The sequence below is a fragment of the Ambystoma mexicanum genome, chromosome 12 (genome assembly GCF_040938575.1).
Source record: "Ambystoma mexicanum isolate Mex_15411 chromosome 12, UKY_AmexF1_1, whole genome shotgun sequence".
In the NCBI taxonomy this organism is placed as follows: Eukaryota; Metazoa; Chordata; class Amphibia; order Caudata; family Ambystomatidae; genus Ambystoma; species Ambystoma mexicanum.
The window spans coordinates 1,226,005,976-1,226,025,793 of record NC_090936.1 but is presented as its reverse complement, the minus strand read 5'-3'; the positions used below and the strand labels follow the sequence as shown (position 1 = coordinate 1,226,025,793).

The window sequence follows — 19,818 nt, the reverse complement described above, 5'->3', positions numbered from 1 at the left end:
ACTGTAACGCTCACCTGATTCCCGTAGAGGCGCCGGTCTTGACTGGGCGTATACCGTATCTGCAAAGGTGATGTGTAACACACGGCTGGCTCTTTGGGCTGGACCTCTGTGCACTGTATGTCTGACTTGAAGGGTAAGATGTCTGCAGATAGAAAATATGGGATTAAGGAACTGGGTTATTGAATGTCTCTCTCTTCTTCCCTTTCTCTTCTCCTGTAGAACCCCAAAGGTTAACGCTCTCACCTTAGGTAAGTGAACGCCGTGCTCTCCATCTGCCTCGGGACAGGGTGCTGTAACCAGTTTCTTCACTGGATAAGGGGAGCAGGCCTCTTGACTTCAGAGGACTGCTGTCCGTCGTTTACTGCACGAACGGTAAGTTTCGAGTAATTCTAATGTCTTTAAAGTCTTTAGTAATGATGTTTCTTGTTTTGCAGGGTTCCGGCGATGGCGGATGACGGGCTGAAGTGAGTTGAAGATGGAGCCCGTGTGATGAATAGAAGTGCCTGGAAGCACGTAAGTAAGCGCTTGTTGCCTGCTTCACGATGTGCTCTAACTGTCTTTTTATTTTGCAGGTACAAGTTCGGAGCGGCTGCAGGGTGCCGGAATACCCACTGGGTTAGATGTGGAAAGGAGTAATGGCACGTGAGTATTAAAGTTCCCCAATGTCTTTAAACGCACCTTGTTTTGTCTTTCAGATGCGGGATGCAGCGCCGAAGGCCTCCGGAGCGTGCGAAGAGTTGGTAAGCTTTTGTCTTTCAGATGCCGGAATGCAGTGTGAAGACCTCCGGAGCGCACGAAGAGTAGGTAAGCCTTTGTCTTTCAGATGCCGGAATGCAGCGCGAGGAGTTGGTGACAGCCGATGGACCAGGTAAGTGGAGAGCTGTCACTGAAGACCGTAATGCTAACCTGTTCTTTCTTGCCTTTATAGGTGTTGCTGAAGACTGGATTCAGATGGTAAGCCTTTTTCCTTAGGCCCAGGATCAGATGCAGAAGACACGATGAGCGTTCTGCTGCAGAGGATGCAGAATAATGCAAAGCAAGATTCATCCATCGGGTGTGGTTTAAATAGCCTCCTGTAGTGCTTAGGTGTCTCCTTCCACAGCCACGCCTAGGTAAGAAAAGAGTTCCTGCTTTCCAGAAGAGTTCCAGTGTTCTGAATCTAGGGAGTGGCTCCTGCCCCACCCAACAGGAAAAGTAGTTCCAAACAGAAGAGGATCAGAGGCTCAACTGGCAGGCAAGTAAGCAGCATGGTCTGCTGCAGGTAAGTCCACCCAAGCATTATGAGCCCGGTGCTTCCAGCACTGGGACTGGGCATATTTATGAGCCTGGTGCCACTGGCGCCAGGACTGGGTCCAAAAGGTCCCAATTGGGACTGGTTGGCACTCGGAACCTGGGTTATGGATCTGCTTCCAAGGGAGTTGGGAAAACCCTGACCTTTTGGAAGCAGAGATCATGACATGGACTCACTCCTACCACCTTTGAGTATCACTGTTCCTTCTGCTTGTTACTCCCATGTTGTCATCCTGATGCGCAGTGCTTCCTAAAACCCTTTGCTAACATCTGATTGAAAAGTCAAATCTTACTGTTTTTGCTTTATGCTGAAAATTCAAATCTTGCTATTTTTGCTTTGTGCTGAAAAGTCAAATCTTGCTGCCTATTGTGAAATTCTCAGTATTTTGCTTGTATACTGTTGCTGCTCTGTAACTTGCCAGCCCAGTGACCTCACCACTCTTTTGTCCCACACCTACCTGCCTTAGCCCGCCCAGTATCTCCATCCTCGCCTCGCTTCCACCCCATTGCGCTTTCTGTTTCTCCTATCTTTTCCAACTGCTTCTCCATTGACTATCCTTCCCTTCTCACTAAGTCTGGTAGGAAGAAGTTCAAAAAGGCTATCTTGGCCTCTAACCCTGGTCTTCCTATCGCCGACACCTACTCCAATGCTTCCTCCAGACAGACACTCACCGACATCCTCTTTATCGTTCCCTCGCCAGATCTATGGACTCCTCATATGGTCTCTGTGCTCTGCCCCATCGCCTCCTCTCCCATTAATGGTGACACTCGCTGGGAAGTTCTCATGGCTTCCTTCGACTCCTCTAAAGTCATCATTAATGTCTACCTAAATGGCACTGTCAGGGTCCAAGGCCCTCAGGCCAATCTCCTCCTCTTTGATAGGTGCTTCCCTCGCCTCATCAATTTCCTCTAATCTCCTGCTGTCCCCTCCTCTTCCCCCTTGGCTACCTTGCCCTCTTTCTCCTCCTCCTCTGCCCCTCCTAGGGCTCTTTCTCCTCCGCAGGGCATACCTCTGATCTGTACCCCTCCCTGGAAGGTCTTTAAGGCTGGCAACCATCTTCATATTGCCACTCTCAGCTCTCGCTCTGCTGTCAAACACTCCTCTGACATCTGCCATCTCCATGAAGAACTAGACCTTGATGTCCTTGGTCTTACTGAGACATGGTTCACGGCCAGCTCTGTCACAAGCTTTGACACTCTCCTCCCTGATGGCTACAAGATCCTCTCAGCACCCGGATCCTCCCGGTCAGGTCAGGCCCTGATCTTTCCTGAGTGGATTCCTGCCTCTATCATTCCCACTCGGACCTACTCCTCTTTTGAATGCCTTGTCTGTAGGTTTTCTCTCTCGCCTACCCCTTCTCTTACTGTGGCTACCATCTACCGGCCTCCTGGTCAAATCACCTAATTTCTCAGAGGGGGCGGACCTCTCCTCCTCCCTCCTGGCCTCTACCACTCAACTCCTCCTCCTCAGTGACCTCAATATACATTTAGACTCTCCTTACTCCTGCTCTATACTCTTCCGTGACCTCTGCGACTCCCTCTCCCTGTCCATCATCCCCTCTGGCCCGACTCACTCTGCAGGGCACACACTTGATGTCTTGATCTCCTCTGACCTCACCTTCTCCATCCCCCTGACCACTCCTCTCTCCTGGAGCGATCACTCTGTCCTCTCCTCTCATCTCTCCCTCTTCCCCCCCCCCCCAAGCCTACCCCAACACTGCCACCTACCTTCTCGGACATCCGGCCCATGAAGCGTGTGTCAGTTGAGGCTTTTGCCGCCACTTTCTCTCCCCCCCCCCTCCACCTTTGGCTGTCTCACATCCTGACACAGCCCTGTCTCTGTTCTACTCTTCAATTTCTGATACTCTTGATGCTCTTGCCCCTGTCATGAGGATCTGTTTGAAGTCCAAAGCCAAGGGTAATTCCTGCTAGGACTCTGACCTAGCTACACTTAAACCTAAGTGTAGGGCGGCTGAGAGGAAATGAAGGACTTCCTGTTTATCCTCTGACAAACTGGCCTGTCGCCTGCTACAAAGGCAATACCGACTCTCTGTCTGCAGCTTGAGTCCACATTCAAGCTCGTGTCTCTGCAGCATCTAACAACTCGGCCGAACTCTTTACAATCTGCAAGGAGCTGGCCAACCCTGCTGCAGTCTCTAACCCTCCTGTTGGCTCCCATGCTCTTTGACATTGCCCTTGCCTCTCACTTACCCAGGACATCCTGTCCACCCTCTCCACCCAAACCCCTCCTCTCCATCTGTGCTTGCTGACCCTCCTTTAGCCACCCCCCACCATCCTTCTCGTCCTTTCCTCTTTTCTCCGCTGACGAGGTTGCTAGACAAGTCCGATCTATGAAAGCTTCATCAAAACAGGTTCATCCCTGTTCCTCTAAAACCATCAAGGACCACATTGACACCATTGCTCCGGCCCTTGCTGATTTTTGCAACCACTCCTTTGCCTCAGGATCCTTCCCCTCCGAAGCACTCCCTTGTGCATCCTCTTCTCAAGAAACCCACAGCTGATCCTTCTTGTCCAGCTAACTATTGCCCAATTTCCATTACTCCCTTTCTGGGCAAACCCCTGGAAAAGTTGGCCATCTCTCAGCTTAACCTTCATTCCAATTCTGTTGGCTGTCTCATCACCACCAGTCTGGCTTCAGAGCTGCCAGAAGCACGGAAACTGCTCTCCTGAACATCTGTGAAGATCTGCTCTCCAACCTTGACTCTAACATTCCCTCTGTCCTCATCCTCCTCGATCTCTCTTCTGCCTTCAACACGGTCAACCATACCATCCTGCTCAACCGTCTCAGGGAAAACCTGGGTATCACTGATCAGGCTCTGGCCTGGCTGATCTGTTTCTAAGTCCGCCCTGTTCTTGAGTAAGCCGAGGTCATTGCCTCTTGTTTGTGGAACGTCTCCGCCTTCGGATCAAGCTTACTCAAGAATAGGTCAGATTTAGCCCCACTATCTCCAGCAACCCAGGAGGAACTTGGTTCACCAAGCATAGATGAAGACAAACCATTGCCTATCACCCACCAGCCTAGAAAAAGACCCGTAAGGTTGAAACACGTGTCGGCACCACTTGTTACTCCATCAATTGATGAATTCATAAGAAATGAAATCAGAAAATGTAACCATGATCCTTGTGGACCTACATTCTTCATGCACCTGAACTGGAAACAAAGGAGGAAACCTTTATATACATAACAGCACGCGCGCCAAAGTAGTAGAAACGAAAAACCGACTTCTCTCTTCATGATGTGCGTGTATGAAGGTTTCAATGCATGCTTGAAATGTCCATTGATTCACGGGCCACCATTGTCCACCTCCTGGGATCTGCATGACCCTTTAATGCATATATGCAGAAATAGAGCCTATCTCATGGTGGGCTGCTCCTCTGCCAAACTGAGATCGAGGACATGGGGGGGGATATCTAAAATCGGCCCTGGGGGAAGGATTTTAGGAGGCCACCCTATTTATGGAAAAGGAGTTAGCCAAAACCCCAATCAACGTAAAGTGGGAGAGCAGTCAAGACTTAGTCTATGGAAGGCTGTGAGAGTGGTCTCAAGCTACAATGATTTCACACAGAACTTCAATTCAAGCTAGTCAGTAAGTATATAAAAGTAAAATGGTTTATTAGGCCTTTATGAAGACACAAAGCATACAAAGATCACAGGTAATGTAATCAAAAACCATATATAACATATGTAGTGTTCGAAATTCAGATTCGAACCAGCTCCTGGGTGTCTGTCAGGAGCTACCGCTGGGGAACCAGGAGCATGTACACGGTGCATGGCAGGGCTAACTTCCACATGAGATTCACCCTTTAACATTTTGCCCATTTTGTTTGATCCGTTATATTTAAATCTGTCCTACATGTATCCTAATTCTTTTTGATTTACATTCTCAAAGACTCAAAATGAATGTCACCTATGCATGTTTGTGAGGCACCAGTTGCCCTTGTGAGACCAAAGTAGCTCCTGGCAATATTTGGTGTTAAGCTAACCAGGCTCTCCTAGGGTATTCACCTTTAGAAATAAGATTGCATATGTAATGAATAGCAGTAATAATCGGATGCAGGAAAACATTTAGATTAAGCATCAACCCAGTTCTCTCTGCATTATGAAGTCCTGCCCTAAGATGCACGGGCCTTGTGCCCAAAAAGTCACAAGTTCCAGCTATGGTTTCTTCATGAAAGGCATTTCACAACTGATGCAGTGGGCTGTGGAAAGTTCTTAAAAGTAAGGTAAGTATTTACTTTGTTAGTTAAGTACCCCACTCTAACCTATTCCCGAGGTAAGTCCTAGGAAAGGATCCTTAGCCCGGGTTCAATGACGAAGGCCAGACCAGGCCAGGGGGTGGGGGGGGGTGCTGGGACAAGGCCTCTAAACAAAGTATTACCCTATTGGAGGCAGAGGTTGTAGGGGGAGACAAACGGGCATATTCACTTATCCCCATGACTCAGATTCTTTCAGGTGGCACTGGAGGTTTTGGGGAATTCACTGGGCATGCAATCTTCTGTCCTTGGTTCGAGTGAGGATAGCTCAGGGATCGTGGGTGCAGAGGTCATTTTCTGTGTCGGGAGCTGGTCACGGTACTCATCAGACAGTTCCAGTGAACTTCTTGAAGACCCCCAAGTGACTAAAAGATGCAGACTTCGGCAGTCCAGACCCTTCAGGACACCTCACGGGATTGCGGAGAGATTGTTCCAGCTGAGGTTACCACCATCAGTTGGAGACACCAATCTTCCAACAGTGATCACAGAAGCAGCCTCAGCACAGCTTCCCTCATCTTCGATGGCTGAAAATGCGAGGACAGGGGATTTAAGGCATAAGCTGAAGATCTTGCAAGTCCCAAGACTGGTCGGAACGACTGCTCTAGCAAGGAAGCTCAAATTGGAGCAGGTCAGTTCAGGCAGTGGTTCAGGGAGACACTTCTGAAGGCTTGCATGGCACTGATCCTCAAGCAGGGGTTGATATTGGTTGTGCCACAGGTCCAAGGGTCGAAGCACCAGCAAGGGTCTTTTGGGATAAGGCAGAGGAGCAGGGCTTCACTGGGCCAATCACTGGAGTTGATGCTTGTCTGTTGGCGGAGTTGTCCTCAGGTTGTCAGCGGGCTGCTCTTCTTCGTAAAAGTCTTGGTTCCAATGATGATCTGTCAAATAGCTGCAGGAGCCCTCACTTTGTCCAAGATTCAGACTGGGAGCTCGCCCAGGTCCACCAATGGTAAGAATCTACAACATTCAAACAGCCCAGGCTTGTCCAATCCTGGACAGCCACTGGTCATCACATCTGTCCAAGCAAGAGACATTCAGGCGCCAGAGGATGTGGACTGACACCAGACTGCTGCAGCCCTCTGCCCTGGCTCACAAAGCCCACTTGCCCGCAAAACAAGCAGCTTTCACTGGGAAATGGGTTACCAAATGCTAACATGGGATTTCTAGAATGGACCGGTTTTAGGAGGCCACACCCTAGTTATAGTGAACAGGAGAACTCTGAGAGGTTAGCCAAACCCAATCACTGCACGCGTGGAGAGTGGTCAAGGCTATTCTCAGGAGAGGCAGTGGGGTCAGGGGTCCACAAGGAGTCCACACAGAGAAGCACACCATAATTCAATTTAGACAAGTAGTACAAAAATACTATGTTTATTATAGGTCCAGAGCGAACTCTGGGAAATGAAATAAGCAGGTAGTAATATCACACAACACACCGTTATAAAACATATATATACAGTCACCTATAGGTTCATAGAAATGCAATCAATAACTTGGACAACAAAAATAAGTTAAGTAGTGATGCAATAGAATAAAACCATTTTCACAAGAACGATTCCCTAACGTGGTAAGTCTAATCCCTATGATGGACGAGACCTTGTGCCCAAGAGTCACAAAGCTTCTTCTTAGGAGAAAGGGCTGGTATAGGGAAGAGTTTTTTGTTAAATGTTCCAGAAGATATTCAACAATATTATAAGTAGGTATAATGATATTCCTATCTTTCAGATACAGGTTTTTGGATCTAACGATCAAAAAGCGATGGAATAACTAAAGTTAATTCTAAGGAGAACAGGAGGAGGTCAATGCATTGCAATGACTTACCCCCCTGACTGAGATTTTCTCTGATGGCTAGGTGCGTCGACTGTAGGTAGGTTTTCCAACTGTTTGTTCTGGTGCAGGATGTCTCCGTGTTGCAGGTCCGAGGATTCTCTGGTCTTCTGCTGGTGCAGGATGCAGCCCCTGGTGAAGATGTCAATGTTAGGGAGAATTCTCTTATAAGGCTAATTTCCCAAACCTAGTGAGTCCCCCAGCAGCTTTGCTGGATTTTTGGGGTTTAATTTGTTCTCCTGCTAAGAGTGAGACTCCTTTTCTCCCACTATGTAATGACTATGTAATGTGTTTTATGGACTATGGGGTCTTTTACTCCATAGGGCTTCATTTGTTTTTGGTATATGTGTTACACAGCACCCTCAGTGCAGTAACACAAGGGTGTCATAGTGACCCCCAAACATAGACTCCATACCCTGGGACTGACTACTGTCTCCCAGGGCATTTAAAGTCACCATTGACTTTACTAGTCTTAAATTGTGAACAGAACCAGTACAAACCATCATATTGTGGAAGTACTGGTAGGGGTAATTCGATTGCCCCTGGGTCTGTTTTCCAAGGGGGCACTGTCCAGTCCCCCTTGTCGAGTTTCTGGCTGGTGGCAGTGGTTACCACGCGAAATATTCCCCCGGAATATTTCCTATGGGATTTTCCCATTCATTTTAAACGCACCACTTTTTTGGTGCAATGTTAAAGATACCGCCAGGTTATTTATTTAATATTTATTCCCCGGTGGGGGCTTTTTGCCAGGACTCGGTTTTAAAATGGTGTTTGTGTTCGCCTCTGTAGCTCCGACCCAAGTCAAGCCCTTTGTTCCCCTTTTGGCGGGCTTCTGCACAGAAGCCTCCAAAAGTGGTGCCACTCTGTCTGGGTCTACAGGATGTGTGGGAGGGGGGGAATAGGCACCCTGGACTGAGTTGCCTTGGCAACTCAAGTCGCACTCTTGTGTGATTGGCCCAGTGGTGAGCCGCCCGGCTCACCACTTAGCATGTTTGATCGACAGCTAGGCTGATGAATGGGGGTTTTGCTGCATAAAAGCAGGGCTTTGGGGACTGGAACTTCAGAAGTCGCCACAAGACCTAAAGAATCCAAAGAGGGGAGAAGTTGAGCCATCCACAACGACGACACCACCGGTGGAGCCCTGCTGTACGAAACTCACCACTTTCCCGACGACAGAGATCTTCTTCCAGGAGAGTCTTCTTCCCTTGAGCTGGTGGGACCAACCAGTTCGCCTTTTTCGCCTTCCTGGATCGTCTCGTGGTCGAATCGCCCGTGCCAAGCACCCCAGCGGCTTGATAGCCACGCTTCACCACTACCGCGAATAAAAGGGTAGTACATTTTAACTGGGAAACTCCGCGGCTGGTTTCTTCCCTGGCAGTGCAACGACCTCCAGCTTTCCTCCACGTCGAGATCTTCTCTTCCCCTGGACGAAGCCCCGACTTGCACCCGCTGCCAGGAACAACTACCCCCGCTGGAGCTTTCTCACCATTTCAGGTACTGTGTCCCGCCACAGAGTGGCACCACTTTTGGAGGCTTCTGTGCAGAAGCCCGCCAAAAGGGGAACAAAGGGCTTGACTTGGGTCGGAGCTACAGAGGCGAACACAAACACCATTTTAAAACCGAGTCCTGGCAAAAAGCCCCCACCGGGGAATAAATATTAAATAAATAACCTGGCGGTATCTTTAACATTGCACCAAAAAAGTGGTGCGTTTAAAATGAATGGGAAAATCCCATAGGAAATATTCCGGGGGAATATTCCGCCTGGTCTTCCTTGCAACAGACTGTCTAAGGTGTCCCGTAAATCCTTGACTCTCTATCCTGGGGTGACCTCGGACGCGTTAGCATTACCTTTCTAACTTGATCCAACCTCTTTTTGACTTTCCTGCAAAGACTTTGAGTGCATTTCCACTGTGTGATCTTGGGCACATTCCGCCTTGCTCTCCAAGAGTGGGCCAGGCCTATGAACTTTTTACTCTACAGTAGACCCTGCCTTTCTTGACTTGCTGTGGTTCTTTAAAAGTGTTGCTACTGTGTGATTTTCCTATTCTGCCTTTTCTCTCCCTTTTTTAACAAATTATTGAAGTGCCACCTATGGTTACGCGCTCACCTCTGTTTTGCTAAATAAGTAGGTGTCTTAACATAGACTTATCCGATAATTAATTAGGGAAGTGTATATATTTCTAGTGACTGTGTTTGAACTTGCTTGACATATTAGTGCCAGTGTATTTTTACAAGTGTGTTTTTAAATAAATAATTATATACTTGTATACCAAAGCTCTGGTCAGTGTTTGCTTGTACTACTGTATTTCTAGCCCTATTGTGTATACTCTATATACTGCCTAACTCTTCTTGAGAGAAGTCTGACTGCTCAGCCACAGCTACCATGTAAATCTGGGTGGTACAGACTGCTACCAATTGGGTTTACTGCTAACACCTGTAGTCTTAAACTTTTTGCAGTGGTCCCCAAGGGAACTGCACAGGTTTCTGCCTAACAGTCAAGCAGGATTCACTGCTGCAGGACTCTTCTGGACATCTCACAGGATACAGAGAAGCGACTTTCACTGAAGAGTCATCGCACAGCGATGATGGCCAATGCGTCTCCAATTGTGGTCGAAGAAGACCTTCCAGAGCAGGATCCTTTGAAGCTGAGAAGCTGATTCTTGTCAGGAAGCCAATTTGTGGCATGAGCTGGCGACTTCTGAAGTTGCAGCGATGAAGAGTGACGATTCTACAGAGGTAGCCCACTGTAGAGCTAGTAAGACCACCGGGTGGCTCAGGGACACTTCCCAAAGGCTTGGGGTGGCTGGATCCACGTGGATGCGTAGAAACTGGTTGTTCCCACCGGTGCAAGGGTGGATTGAAGCACCGCTTAGAGCCTTTGCAGATCAGATCATACGGCACGGCTTGACCCAGGCCAAATGCAGGAATGGATGCTAGGCCTCTTCAGGAGTCGTCCCCGGATCTTAAGTCAGCTGCTCTTCTGCACAGGTTACTTGGCTGCAACACTGATCTGAATACATGGCTGGAGGAGTCTTCTTCTTGTCCTAAATCCTGACTGGAATAAAGTCCAAGCCCACCAATGGTAAGGATCTGCACCATTCAAACCGCCAGCAGTGGTCCAATCAGGTACCACTGTAGGTTTCACTTATGCCACACACCCTGACTCTCTGGTGCCCCAGATGTGGATGGGACCAGACAGTCCGACCCACATCCTGGGTCCACACACACCAGGCCAGCAGTACACCGCGAAAGCAGCAGCTTTCCAGGGCGAATTATTAGGGATTTCCTGACCTGAGCAAGCAGGAAGAAGGGCAGACAATATGGCCAAAGAATACACGAACATTCTTGTGGCACACACATTTTAGGGCGCTATGCAAACTAAAAATAGTGCAAAAAATGTATCTGCTGCCTTCAGCCTGTCTTTAGTCACATATAAAAGTAACCAAAAATCCCATGTGAAAAACACTAGGGTGATATACCTACTGCATAGTAAAACGCTCTGTGCACTGTCAAAAAGTTATCAAAAAGAAAAAAGGCAAACATAGTTTCCCTTTACTGATAGTCGACTGATTAGTTTCCCCATAACAAGAAAGTCCAGACAGGGACTTCAAGATGGCCGCCGACATGAGATAGACGTGTCGACAGCGCTCCTGAGCCCCTGGAGGCCAAGGAAAGGAGGATTACAGCGCAGCGAGCTGCGGACCCGGCCAGACAGAACGATGGAGCCTGGGGGGGGGGAGAAGACAAGCGACGAGGACAGGAAAAACAACAACAATACCCCATCGTACCGCAGAGAGCGGTAGAGCGGAGACGAGAGGCGCTCCACTGGTTGCCCACTCTACACGACATAAGAATCAGCCCAACTGGAGTGAGGGGCTGCCCGCGGAGAACAGGGGCATCCAGCCAGGTGTGCATATTCCCCCCTAGGCCATAGAGGTGAAAGACAACACAAAAGGGGGAGAACAAGCCCATCCCCCACACACCCCAGAAAGCACAAGAGGCCATCAAGGGGTTGAGGACCGCCCTGGAAAGAACTGGGCCCTCCAGGAGATAGGATCAGGGCAGAGAGCCAAGAGGAGAAGGCTGTCAGGGGTGAGATGAGGGAGTGCCGGAAAGACAGGAAAACACGGCCTGACCCATATACGAGACAAGAAGCGAGATAACATAAGGAGGAGAAGAGAAGGGTGGAATAAAGGCACAAGACAGGGGACGACCCTCACTCAAGAACGGTGCTACACAAAGGACACAACTGCAGCGAAACACACAGCATCAAGGTGCCCCAGCCATGGCATCCAAAAACAAAAATAGACAGAATAAAGGAGGGCAGGCACAGGGGGACATCCCACGAACATTCCCAACAATGTGGCAGCCCAGGGACGCAAATGAAGCTCAAACGTACTCCCAAGAAGGGATTGTAAGCCGCAACACCCCAGAGGAGGGGTGCCCAACCACCCCAATGTTGAGCCAGGATCTTCACAGAGAAATACTTGCACTGCAGACTAACCTGGCAAAGATGTTCCAGGACCAAATTCAGCGGATTAGATGAGATATCAGCCTGGTGATGGCTGAGATAAACAGGAGGTGGGGCAGCTGGGAGAGAGAACGGAAAAGGGCCTGCAGGAAATGGGCAGGGAAACAATGACAACTAGTGAGGCGATTAAAAGACTAGACACAGCAACAAGAAATGTGCAATTTAGGATGGAGGACATGGAAAATAGATCCAGGAGAGTTAACATTAAGCTGAAGCTACTATCGGAAACGGTAGCACACCGAGAACTGAAACGAGCCTTGCAGGACATTTAGGGTGAATTGCTAGGAGAAGCGACCCCAGAAACTGTGGAACTAGATGGGGTCAACAGAGTAGGGCGTATCGAAAAGGGCCCAAACGCTAGACCAATGGACGTACTTGCCGCTTTCATGCGATACGGGCAGAAAGAAGCAGTTCTAAAGGCTGCCAGGCAGTGAGAACCAGTAGCATACAAAGGGCAAAGCATAGAGCTGTATCAAGACCTGGCCAACAGCACCCTGGTGTAGCGCTGTCAAATGGGCCCAATCCATGCAATTCTCAAGGAACGGGGAATCTGATACAAGTGGACCTTCCCTTTCGAGCGGACAAGGTCACAGAAGAGAATAACCACCCTGCAGGAAGAGGCTGATCTCATGCAACTGGACCTGGAGCAGGGGGACCGAGCAGGGAGGCGGGAGAGATCACCATAGGCGGAGCCCAGACCCAGACCATGGGAATGGACAATGGTCAGAGAGAGTCGGACGAGGAGACCCACACTACGAGGCCCACTCGGAAGGGGTGGAGGCGAGGAGGCGAATGCACAAAGGGGAGAAGCGGCCAACGGAGGGAAACCCTGAAAAGAAGACAAGAGAAAGGGTTGGTGGATACAAAGGTGAACACAGGGACAGGGGGCAGAGAGGAGCAAAAATCATGAAGTTGGTAAGGGTGAAGAGACCCAGGAGGGGTGGGAGGAGGGGAAATGCCAGCAGGGGGAAAGAGGGGTGAAGGAAGAGGGGGGGCAGGACCAGGACCGGGGCTAACAAGTGCGAAGGGGGTAACTGGACAACCCAGAGGAGGAACTGGAGAGGGGATCAGGTGTTCTCAGATGATGACGGGGCAAGGGAGAGGTAAGGGAGCAAGGGAGGATGGGTCCTCAAAATAGTGGCAGCCCAAGGCACGGTGCTACAACACACTCTTCTAGTGGGTGACTCATAACGTCAGGGGACTTAATTCCCCTATAAAAAGGAAAAAGCTGGAGAGGTTCACGAGGAAGGAGGGACCTGACCTGGGGCTGCAAGAGACACACCTCCTATCCAAAGACCAGGCAAGGTTAAGGCTGCAGGGATTTGACCAAATCTTCCATGCGTCAGGAGGGTCCAAGACGGGGGTGGCACTGGCCATCTGGAACACAGTGAAATTTAGAGTAGCAGGGATCATATGAGATAAGGAAGGCAGATACGTAATAGTGTGGGGACCCTGTAGAGAACACACATACACAATAGCGGTGGTGTACACCCCCAACACGGGTCAGGAAATATTTCTGAAGTGATTCCTGGGGCTACTGGAAGAAAAGACAAGGGGCCAGCTGGTTTTGATGGGAGACTTCAATATTGCCTGGGACAGGGAGCGAGATAGATCCGGCAGAAAAAGGGGTTTGGGGGGGATAGCGACTGCAGACCTACTGGATAGAATGGCACGGCTGGGCCTTAGAGATGTATGGTGGGAAATGAGGGGGGGGATGAAGAAGGCTACACATTCCTCTCGAGTGTGCATGGCACACAATCCAGGATAGAATATATATATATATATATATATATATATATATATATATATATATATATATATGTGTGACAGCAGCCCTCCTGGGGAAAAGTAAGGGAGGCCCCATCGGAGTGGCGGATCATAAAATCATCACTATGCAACTGGAACTAGGGGATAAAAGGAGGGGGTGTGGGGATGGAAATATCCGGGGACCCCCATGAGGGGCCCAGTAATCGGAGAGGAAATGGAAGGGAAAGTTAGGGAATTTTTGTAGATCAACAAAAGGGGACACAAGGGACATGAGATGGGATGCACTTAAAGCCACAATGAGAGGTTAGCTCATAGCAGCCAAAGCCCAGATGGAAAGACAGTTGGGAGAGCTGGAGATACAACTAGAGGAGAAGGTAGAAACGGCAAGGAAGAAGGCGGAGGAGACACCCAACAGGTCTGCTCTGAGGGACTATAGAGAAGGGTCATGGGACAACTCAGCCTCCTGTGAAAAAAGAGGGCGGGAGGGACATTGCTCTGTGTAAGACAAAAATTTGACATGAAGGCAAACAAGGCAGACACCCTTCTGGCGTGCCTTCTAAGGGGAGCAGCGACCAGAAACGTGATCATAGCATTAAAAGCAGACATAGGGGAACACATTACACATAGCGAAGATATTCAAGAAAGCTTAGCACAATTCTATGAGACGTTGTACACATCGCAGAATCTCCAGCCCCACCTGCAGGAGAAATTCCTGGAAAGAGTCTGCCTACATAAAATCAGTAGGGAATCCCAGGAGGCCCTATAACAAGAGATCACTGAGGAAGAGGTGAGAGGGGTCATCCGGGGTCTCCCCGTGGGTAAGGCCCCAGGAACAGAAGGCAATACAGCAGCATTTTATAAAACCTTTGCAACAATCTTAGTACCACACCTAACCCACACCTACAACACATTCAAAGACACAGGACGTATAGCCCCCTTCATGGAAGAGGCCAAAATGACTCTCATCCTAAAACCCCAAAAGGACCCCACAGAACGTACATCTTACAGACCAATCGCATTAATCAATGTAGATGCGAGCATCTATACGAAAGTACTAGCGAATAGACTGGAGGGGCTACTACCAGACCTAATCCACCAGGATCAGGCAGGTTTTATAGGAGGCAAGCAAATGGCATATAATATAAGAAGAGTTGCCCACCTGCTGGAAAAAGCACTGAGAACAAGCACTCCCGCGGTCCTACTCTCGTTGGACGTTGGAAAAGCATTTGACTACGTGGAGTGGTCTTTTCTGTTCCGGGTCATTGGAAGGATGGGTTTGGGAGGCAACTTTGTAAAAATGGTGCAGGCCACTACCCGGGACCACTCACGCGGGTGACTCCATGGGAATGGGGTCACAGAAGCAGTAGCACCGTTATAATGGTGCTGGTGCTTCAGTGAAACCAGGGCCATCCGGCCCATTGCGCCCGGCAGGTCAGACCTGCCGGGCTTAACGGACACAGCCCTCAGAGTCGGAGCGTGGCGGTCCGGAAAGGGTGCCGGTACGTTGCTACCAGCACCCTCAGGACCGCCACACTCATAATGAGGCCCAATGACTCCTGCTACTCTTCCTTGTGTCAGTACTTGAGGCTTTCTGGGACTTGGAGTCCAAGGAAGTTACAAATGTTTTTAAGTTACATTGTTAAACAATTCTCTTTAGATAATCACCATAAACATCAGAGGTTGGATCTGTTTTAGGCGCATGTACACATGAAGACTGAATAGGGTTCTGTTTGAACAAAGTCATTTTCAGATTTTTAATTAAATGGTTCTGAATAATGACAAAATGCCATCAAAAACTCTGGAATTAATGGATCTTGCTAAAAAGAAAGCGAAGAATACTGCCTCTCTCCTGCTGGAGTCGCCACTTTCCCTTGGCAGCCATCTCCTACCATGTGATTTACCCTCAGAATAACGCCCCCAGGGTCAGGATCAGGTAGCAGCTGCCTTCCCCTGGCCACATGGGAGGAGACTTGAGACTGGGGATCATTGATGACTCTGCAGGATTCATCACAGTGGCTAACACCCTAAAATGGCTGTGCCACGCACGTTTCACTTGTTCCTTAGCCATCTGGCCTTCTTCCCACCTCCCCAGGTCAGGAAATACCATATATGGGGTTAGGAAAGATTTCTCTTGACAACTTTTCCTCCATATTCGATGTTCCCCAAACCTTTTGTTTTTGTACCCATCTGAGAGCATCAGGTAGTGAACCGAACCTTTTTGGATAGAGATACCTGTCAGGAGAGTACCCCAGAAGATCTGCATAAGCCCAAAAGGAGATATTCCTGGCAGGAGAGAGTACACCAGGAGACCTGCATAAGCCCAAAAGGGAGATATTCCTGGCAGGAGAGAGTACACCATGGGACCTGCATAAGCCCAAAAGGGAGATATTCCTGGCAGGAGAGAGTACACCATGGGACCTGCATAAACCCAAAAGGGAGATATTCCTGGCAGGGGAGAGTACACCAGGGGACCTGCATAAGCCCAAAAGGGAGATATTCCTTACAGGAGAGGGTACACCATGGGACCTGCATAAGCCCAAAAGGGAGATATTCCTGGCAGGGGAGTAAACCAGAAGACCCATTTTTAACTGGTGTGCTAAAGAGAAACGTAGTCATATTTAGTTGTTGTTTAAATTGAACATTTTATCAACAAGAGAATTGGACAAGATTTGCCCTTTGCCATACTTCATCAAGTATTTGAGAAAAGACATTTGCTTATCCATCCTGAAAATTAGGAAAGACTTTCCTTTGCTATATTGCTATGTTGTAGAAAAGACGTTTTGTTTTGCCATCCGGGGAGACTAGGCGACACATTGGGGGTCATTATGAGTTGGGCGGTAAGGGATTACCGGCACCGGTAAGGAGACCGGTGCCGGTGATCCCTTACTGCCCAATTCCGAGGTCCCTTAGCGGGAGCGTCAAAGAGCGTGTGGTCTGACCACATGTCCTTTATGGGTCCCGCTAAGGGACCAGGGCGCTAATAATGGGCCTGCTACTCGCGGGCCTGTTATTAGCGCCTTCCCCATTCCCATTGAGCCCTATGGGGGCTGTGGGGGCTCAATGGGAATGGGGAATGGTTGGTTCAATGGGGACTTACCATGTCCTCCAGGGTTGGAATGACCTGGTAAGTCCCCATTGAACCAGACCGGACTTGGACACGGTATGGGCGGCAGCCATGGTGCTAATAGCACCATGGCTACCGCCCATCTCGTAATGAGGCCTATTCTCTTTGGTATATTCCAACCAGAGTTGTGGAAGAGACCTTTGTTTTGCTATTCTGAGGAAAGTATTAAGACAATGAGACATTTGTATTGCCTTTAATAGACTATTGTTGAAACAGAACATTTTAAATCATTTTCCTGAAATACTTCAGGGGAAGGAAACCGATCCCTGGACACAAGGATTGATTTTGTTGGAGTTATAAGTTCTTGCACATTTTTGTTAAATTGAAATTAGAAACATTTTGCTTGTGTATGTTAGTGTGAGGGTTATATTTAGTTTGGACACAAGGTGAGCCTGCTTTAGTTTTATTTTCATAGGAAGGGACATTTGCTTTAGGATAGGGTAAGTTTATCCAAATCCCTTTCATAAAATGGCTGATGTTGAGAATATTACCACTTTGTTTCCGCTTCTCATTTCTGACCTTTAGTAGCCATTTGCAGTAAATGCAAAAGTGCATGAGAAAAAGATCACAAAAATGTCACACAGGTGCCACCAGTTGTTTTAGGCACAGTGTCTAAGTAACGAAAAAGTAATTTGATAAAAGGTTATATGAGGATACAAAGTATCCTAACTGCACTGTAAGGTGATGTGTGCAGTGGTAACAATACAAGAATTCCAAAAGAGAGACTGCCTCCCAGTACTGATAGTCTTGGGGACCAGTCAGTTTTCCCATAAGGATGAGCAAAACGGACAAGGTAGGTACTGACCTTATAAAGTCAGGACAGGGTAGAAAATGAGCAGAAATACTGGGGGCCGCGTAGGAATCTATGGAGGGAAAGGTGAAAGAAGACAATGATCCTCATTCAGAGGTTGGTGCTAGTCATGGCGCTATAGCACCAACACCGGTACCGCCACCGACATGGTGGTATGGGGACTTCCCGGTCCATTCCGCCCTTTGCGGGACCGGTAAGTCCCCATTTGAAATGCCATTCCCCATTCCCATTCGAGCCCCCATCAAGCTCAATGGGAAGGGGGAAGGCGGCAATAACGGTACCGTAAATTACGGTACCGTTATTGACCCCAGTGTCCCTTTGCGGGTTCCGTCCTTAACGCCTGCTAAAACCAGGCATTAAGGAAGGACCCGCAAAGGGACCTCGGAATAGGGTGCAAAGGTATTACCGGCACCGGTGTCATTACCGGTGCCTGGTATCCCTTTGCGCCCGGCTCGTAATGACCCCCAATGTTTCCTAACAGTCGCCTCACCTTGGCACTTGCTATTTGCACCAAGATTGTGCTTAATGGCCGGACCCAGCAGGTGCCCGCTGATTGTGTTTGAGAAGTGTGAGCAGGGGAAATCTCTGGTTCCATGGGCACAAACTCTCCCCGCAAACAGGAAGCAGGTGGTCAAAATCCATTGTCTACGCAAGCTAGGACGGGGTTAAGTGAGGTAGGCAGGACGGACTTTGCAGAGGCATGCAATTTACAAAATTACGAATTGTGACAAAGTAGGGCTACTTATAAGTGGTCAAGCAAGAGATTATCTGTGGACCGGTCATTCTCTTCCTGCCACGTCACTGCGTCTTGGTGCATCTAGAGCACGCTCAGTATTGTGGGATGCATGTCTTCCATACAGTTTATATTCTGAATGCCACTGCAGAGCCCAAGAGTATTGTAAAGGAGCTCCAGGAGGTATCAGAGCGCTACCTATGAAAAACAGGTCTCATTAAATTCCTTTGTTTTTTCTGGAATTTCAGTTAGAATGAGCAATAGGTATACTTGGCAGCAGACTCTGTTGATGACCTCTGATTTTCGACCATCATTTTTTCCATAGGTTTGAAACCATGGGCGAGGAGGAAATTGCTTTCAAGATGATTCGCACCAACGTCTCTCATGTGGTTGGCCAGCTCGATGATATAAGGAAAAATCCCAGGTATTTATCCCAAAAAGTCCCATTGTAATGTTTTACTTTTTTCTCTCTCCAGTCAGATATAAGCTTTCCTCAAAGTATATCTCCTAAAAGGGGGTTTATGCATTTGTTGGTTAATTATGTTTTTCTCGTAGCCTCTTGGCAATGCTGACTATATGCTTTCTTCAATGGTAGTCTACAATAAGGGCACTTAGGTTCTTGCCACTTCTGCTCTGTTGTTTTAAATGTTTCTTTTTCAAAGTTACTAGGTTTCTGCTTTCCTTCATTAATTGTTCGGTATTCAAAATGGTTAGGTTTTGCTAACTTTCTTGTGCAGAGCGCCCCGGAGTCAGCATTAGCAGTTAGCTTCTTCGGCAGTTCCCTCCCGCGCGCAGGTGTTGCAGCGGACCTCCTGCGTTCTGCCCGCTCTCTCTCCTGCTTCCGCGTACCCTCTGTAAGCCGCGCATCTCTCTTCTGGAGCTCTGACAGCTCTGTTTATCTTCTGCGGATTCACCTACATGCTGTGTTCTGAATTGGAGCACGTCTCCTCATTAGCTGGGCTAATTCTTGACCTGTTGCTTCCTTCTGCGTGTACTCTGCTCTTCTGCTCGCCTTTATCCTTCGAGATGGCTTTCACTGTCAGTCTTCTCACCGTGGCTGCTCCTACACCTCGGACAAACTCTGCTTCCGCAGTTATGCCTTCTGCAAGCCTTCAACAGCTCCTTAATCTTCTTTCTCCCCTTCACCTTCTGGAACTGTTCCTCATTTTGGGGCTTCTTTAAAAACAATGGGCCTCATTACACGGATGGCGGTAAGGATTTACCGGTACCGGTAAAATACCGCTACCGGTAAATCCTTACTACGAGGTCCCTTTGCGGGTTGGGGGATTTAACTCCTGCTTTTTGCAGGCGTTAAAAACCAACCCGCAAAGGGACCAAGGGAGCTAATTACGGTACCGCAATTTGCGGTACCGTAATTATCACCTTCCCCATTCCCATTGAGCCCTATGGGGCAAAAATGGGAATGGGGAAGGGCAATGGTGGAAGGGGGAATTACCGCCCCG

The 19,818-nt window shown here is 48.7% G+C and overlaps 1 protein-coding gene across 2 annotated transcripts in view; it reads left to right on the top strand.

The window, feature by feature from the left end:
• Positions 1-19,818, top strand: part of GNPTAB (N-acetylglucosamine-1-phosphate transferase subunits alpha and beta) — a 625,912-nt gene that overhangs the window by 491,470 nt on the left and 114,624 nt on the right. For both annotated transcript variants that reach the window (XM_069629897.1, XM_069629896.1), the window contains exon 18: positions 18,681-18,779. In XM_069629897.1, the coding sequence (XP_069485998.1) occupies positions 18,681-18,779 (99 nt within the window). The remainder of the gene's footprint in view (positions 1-18,680; positions 18,780-19,818) is intronic.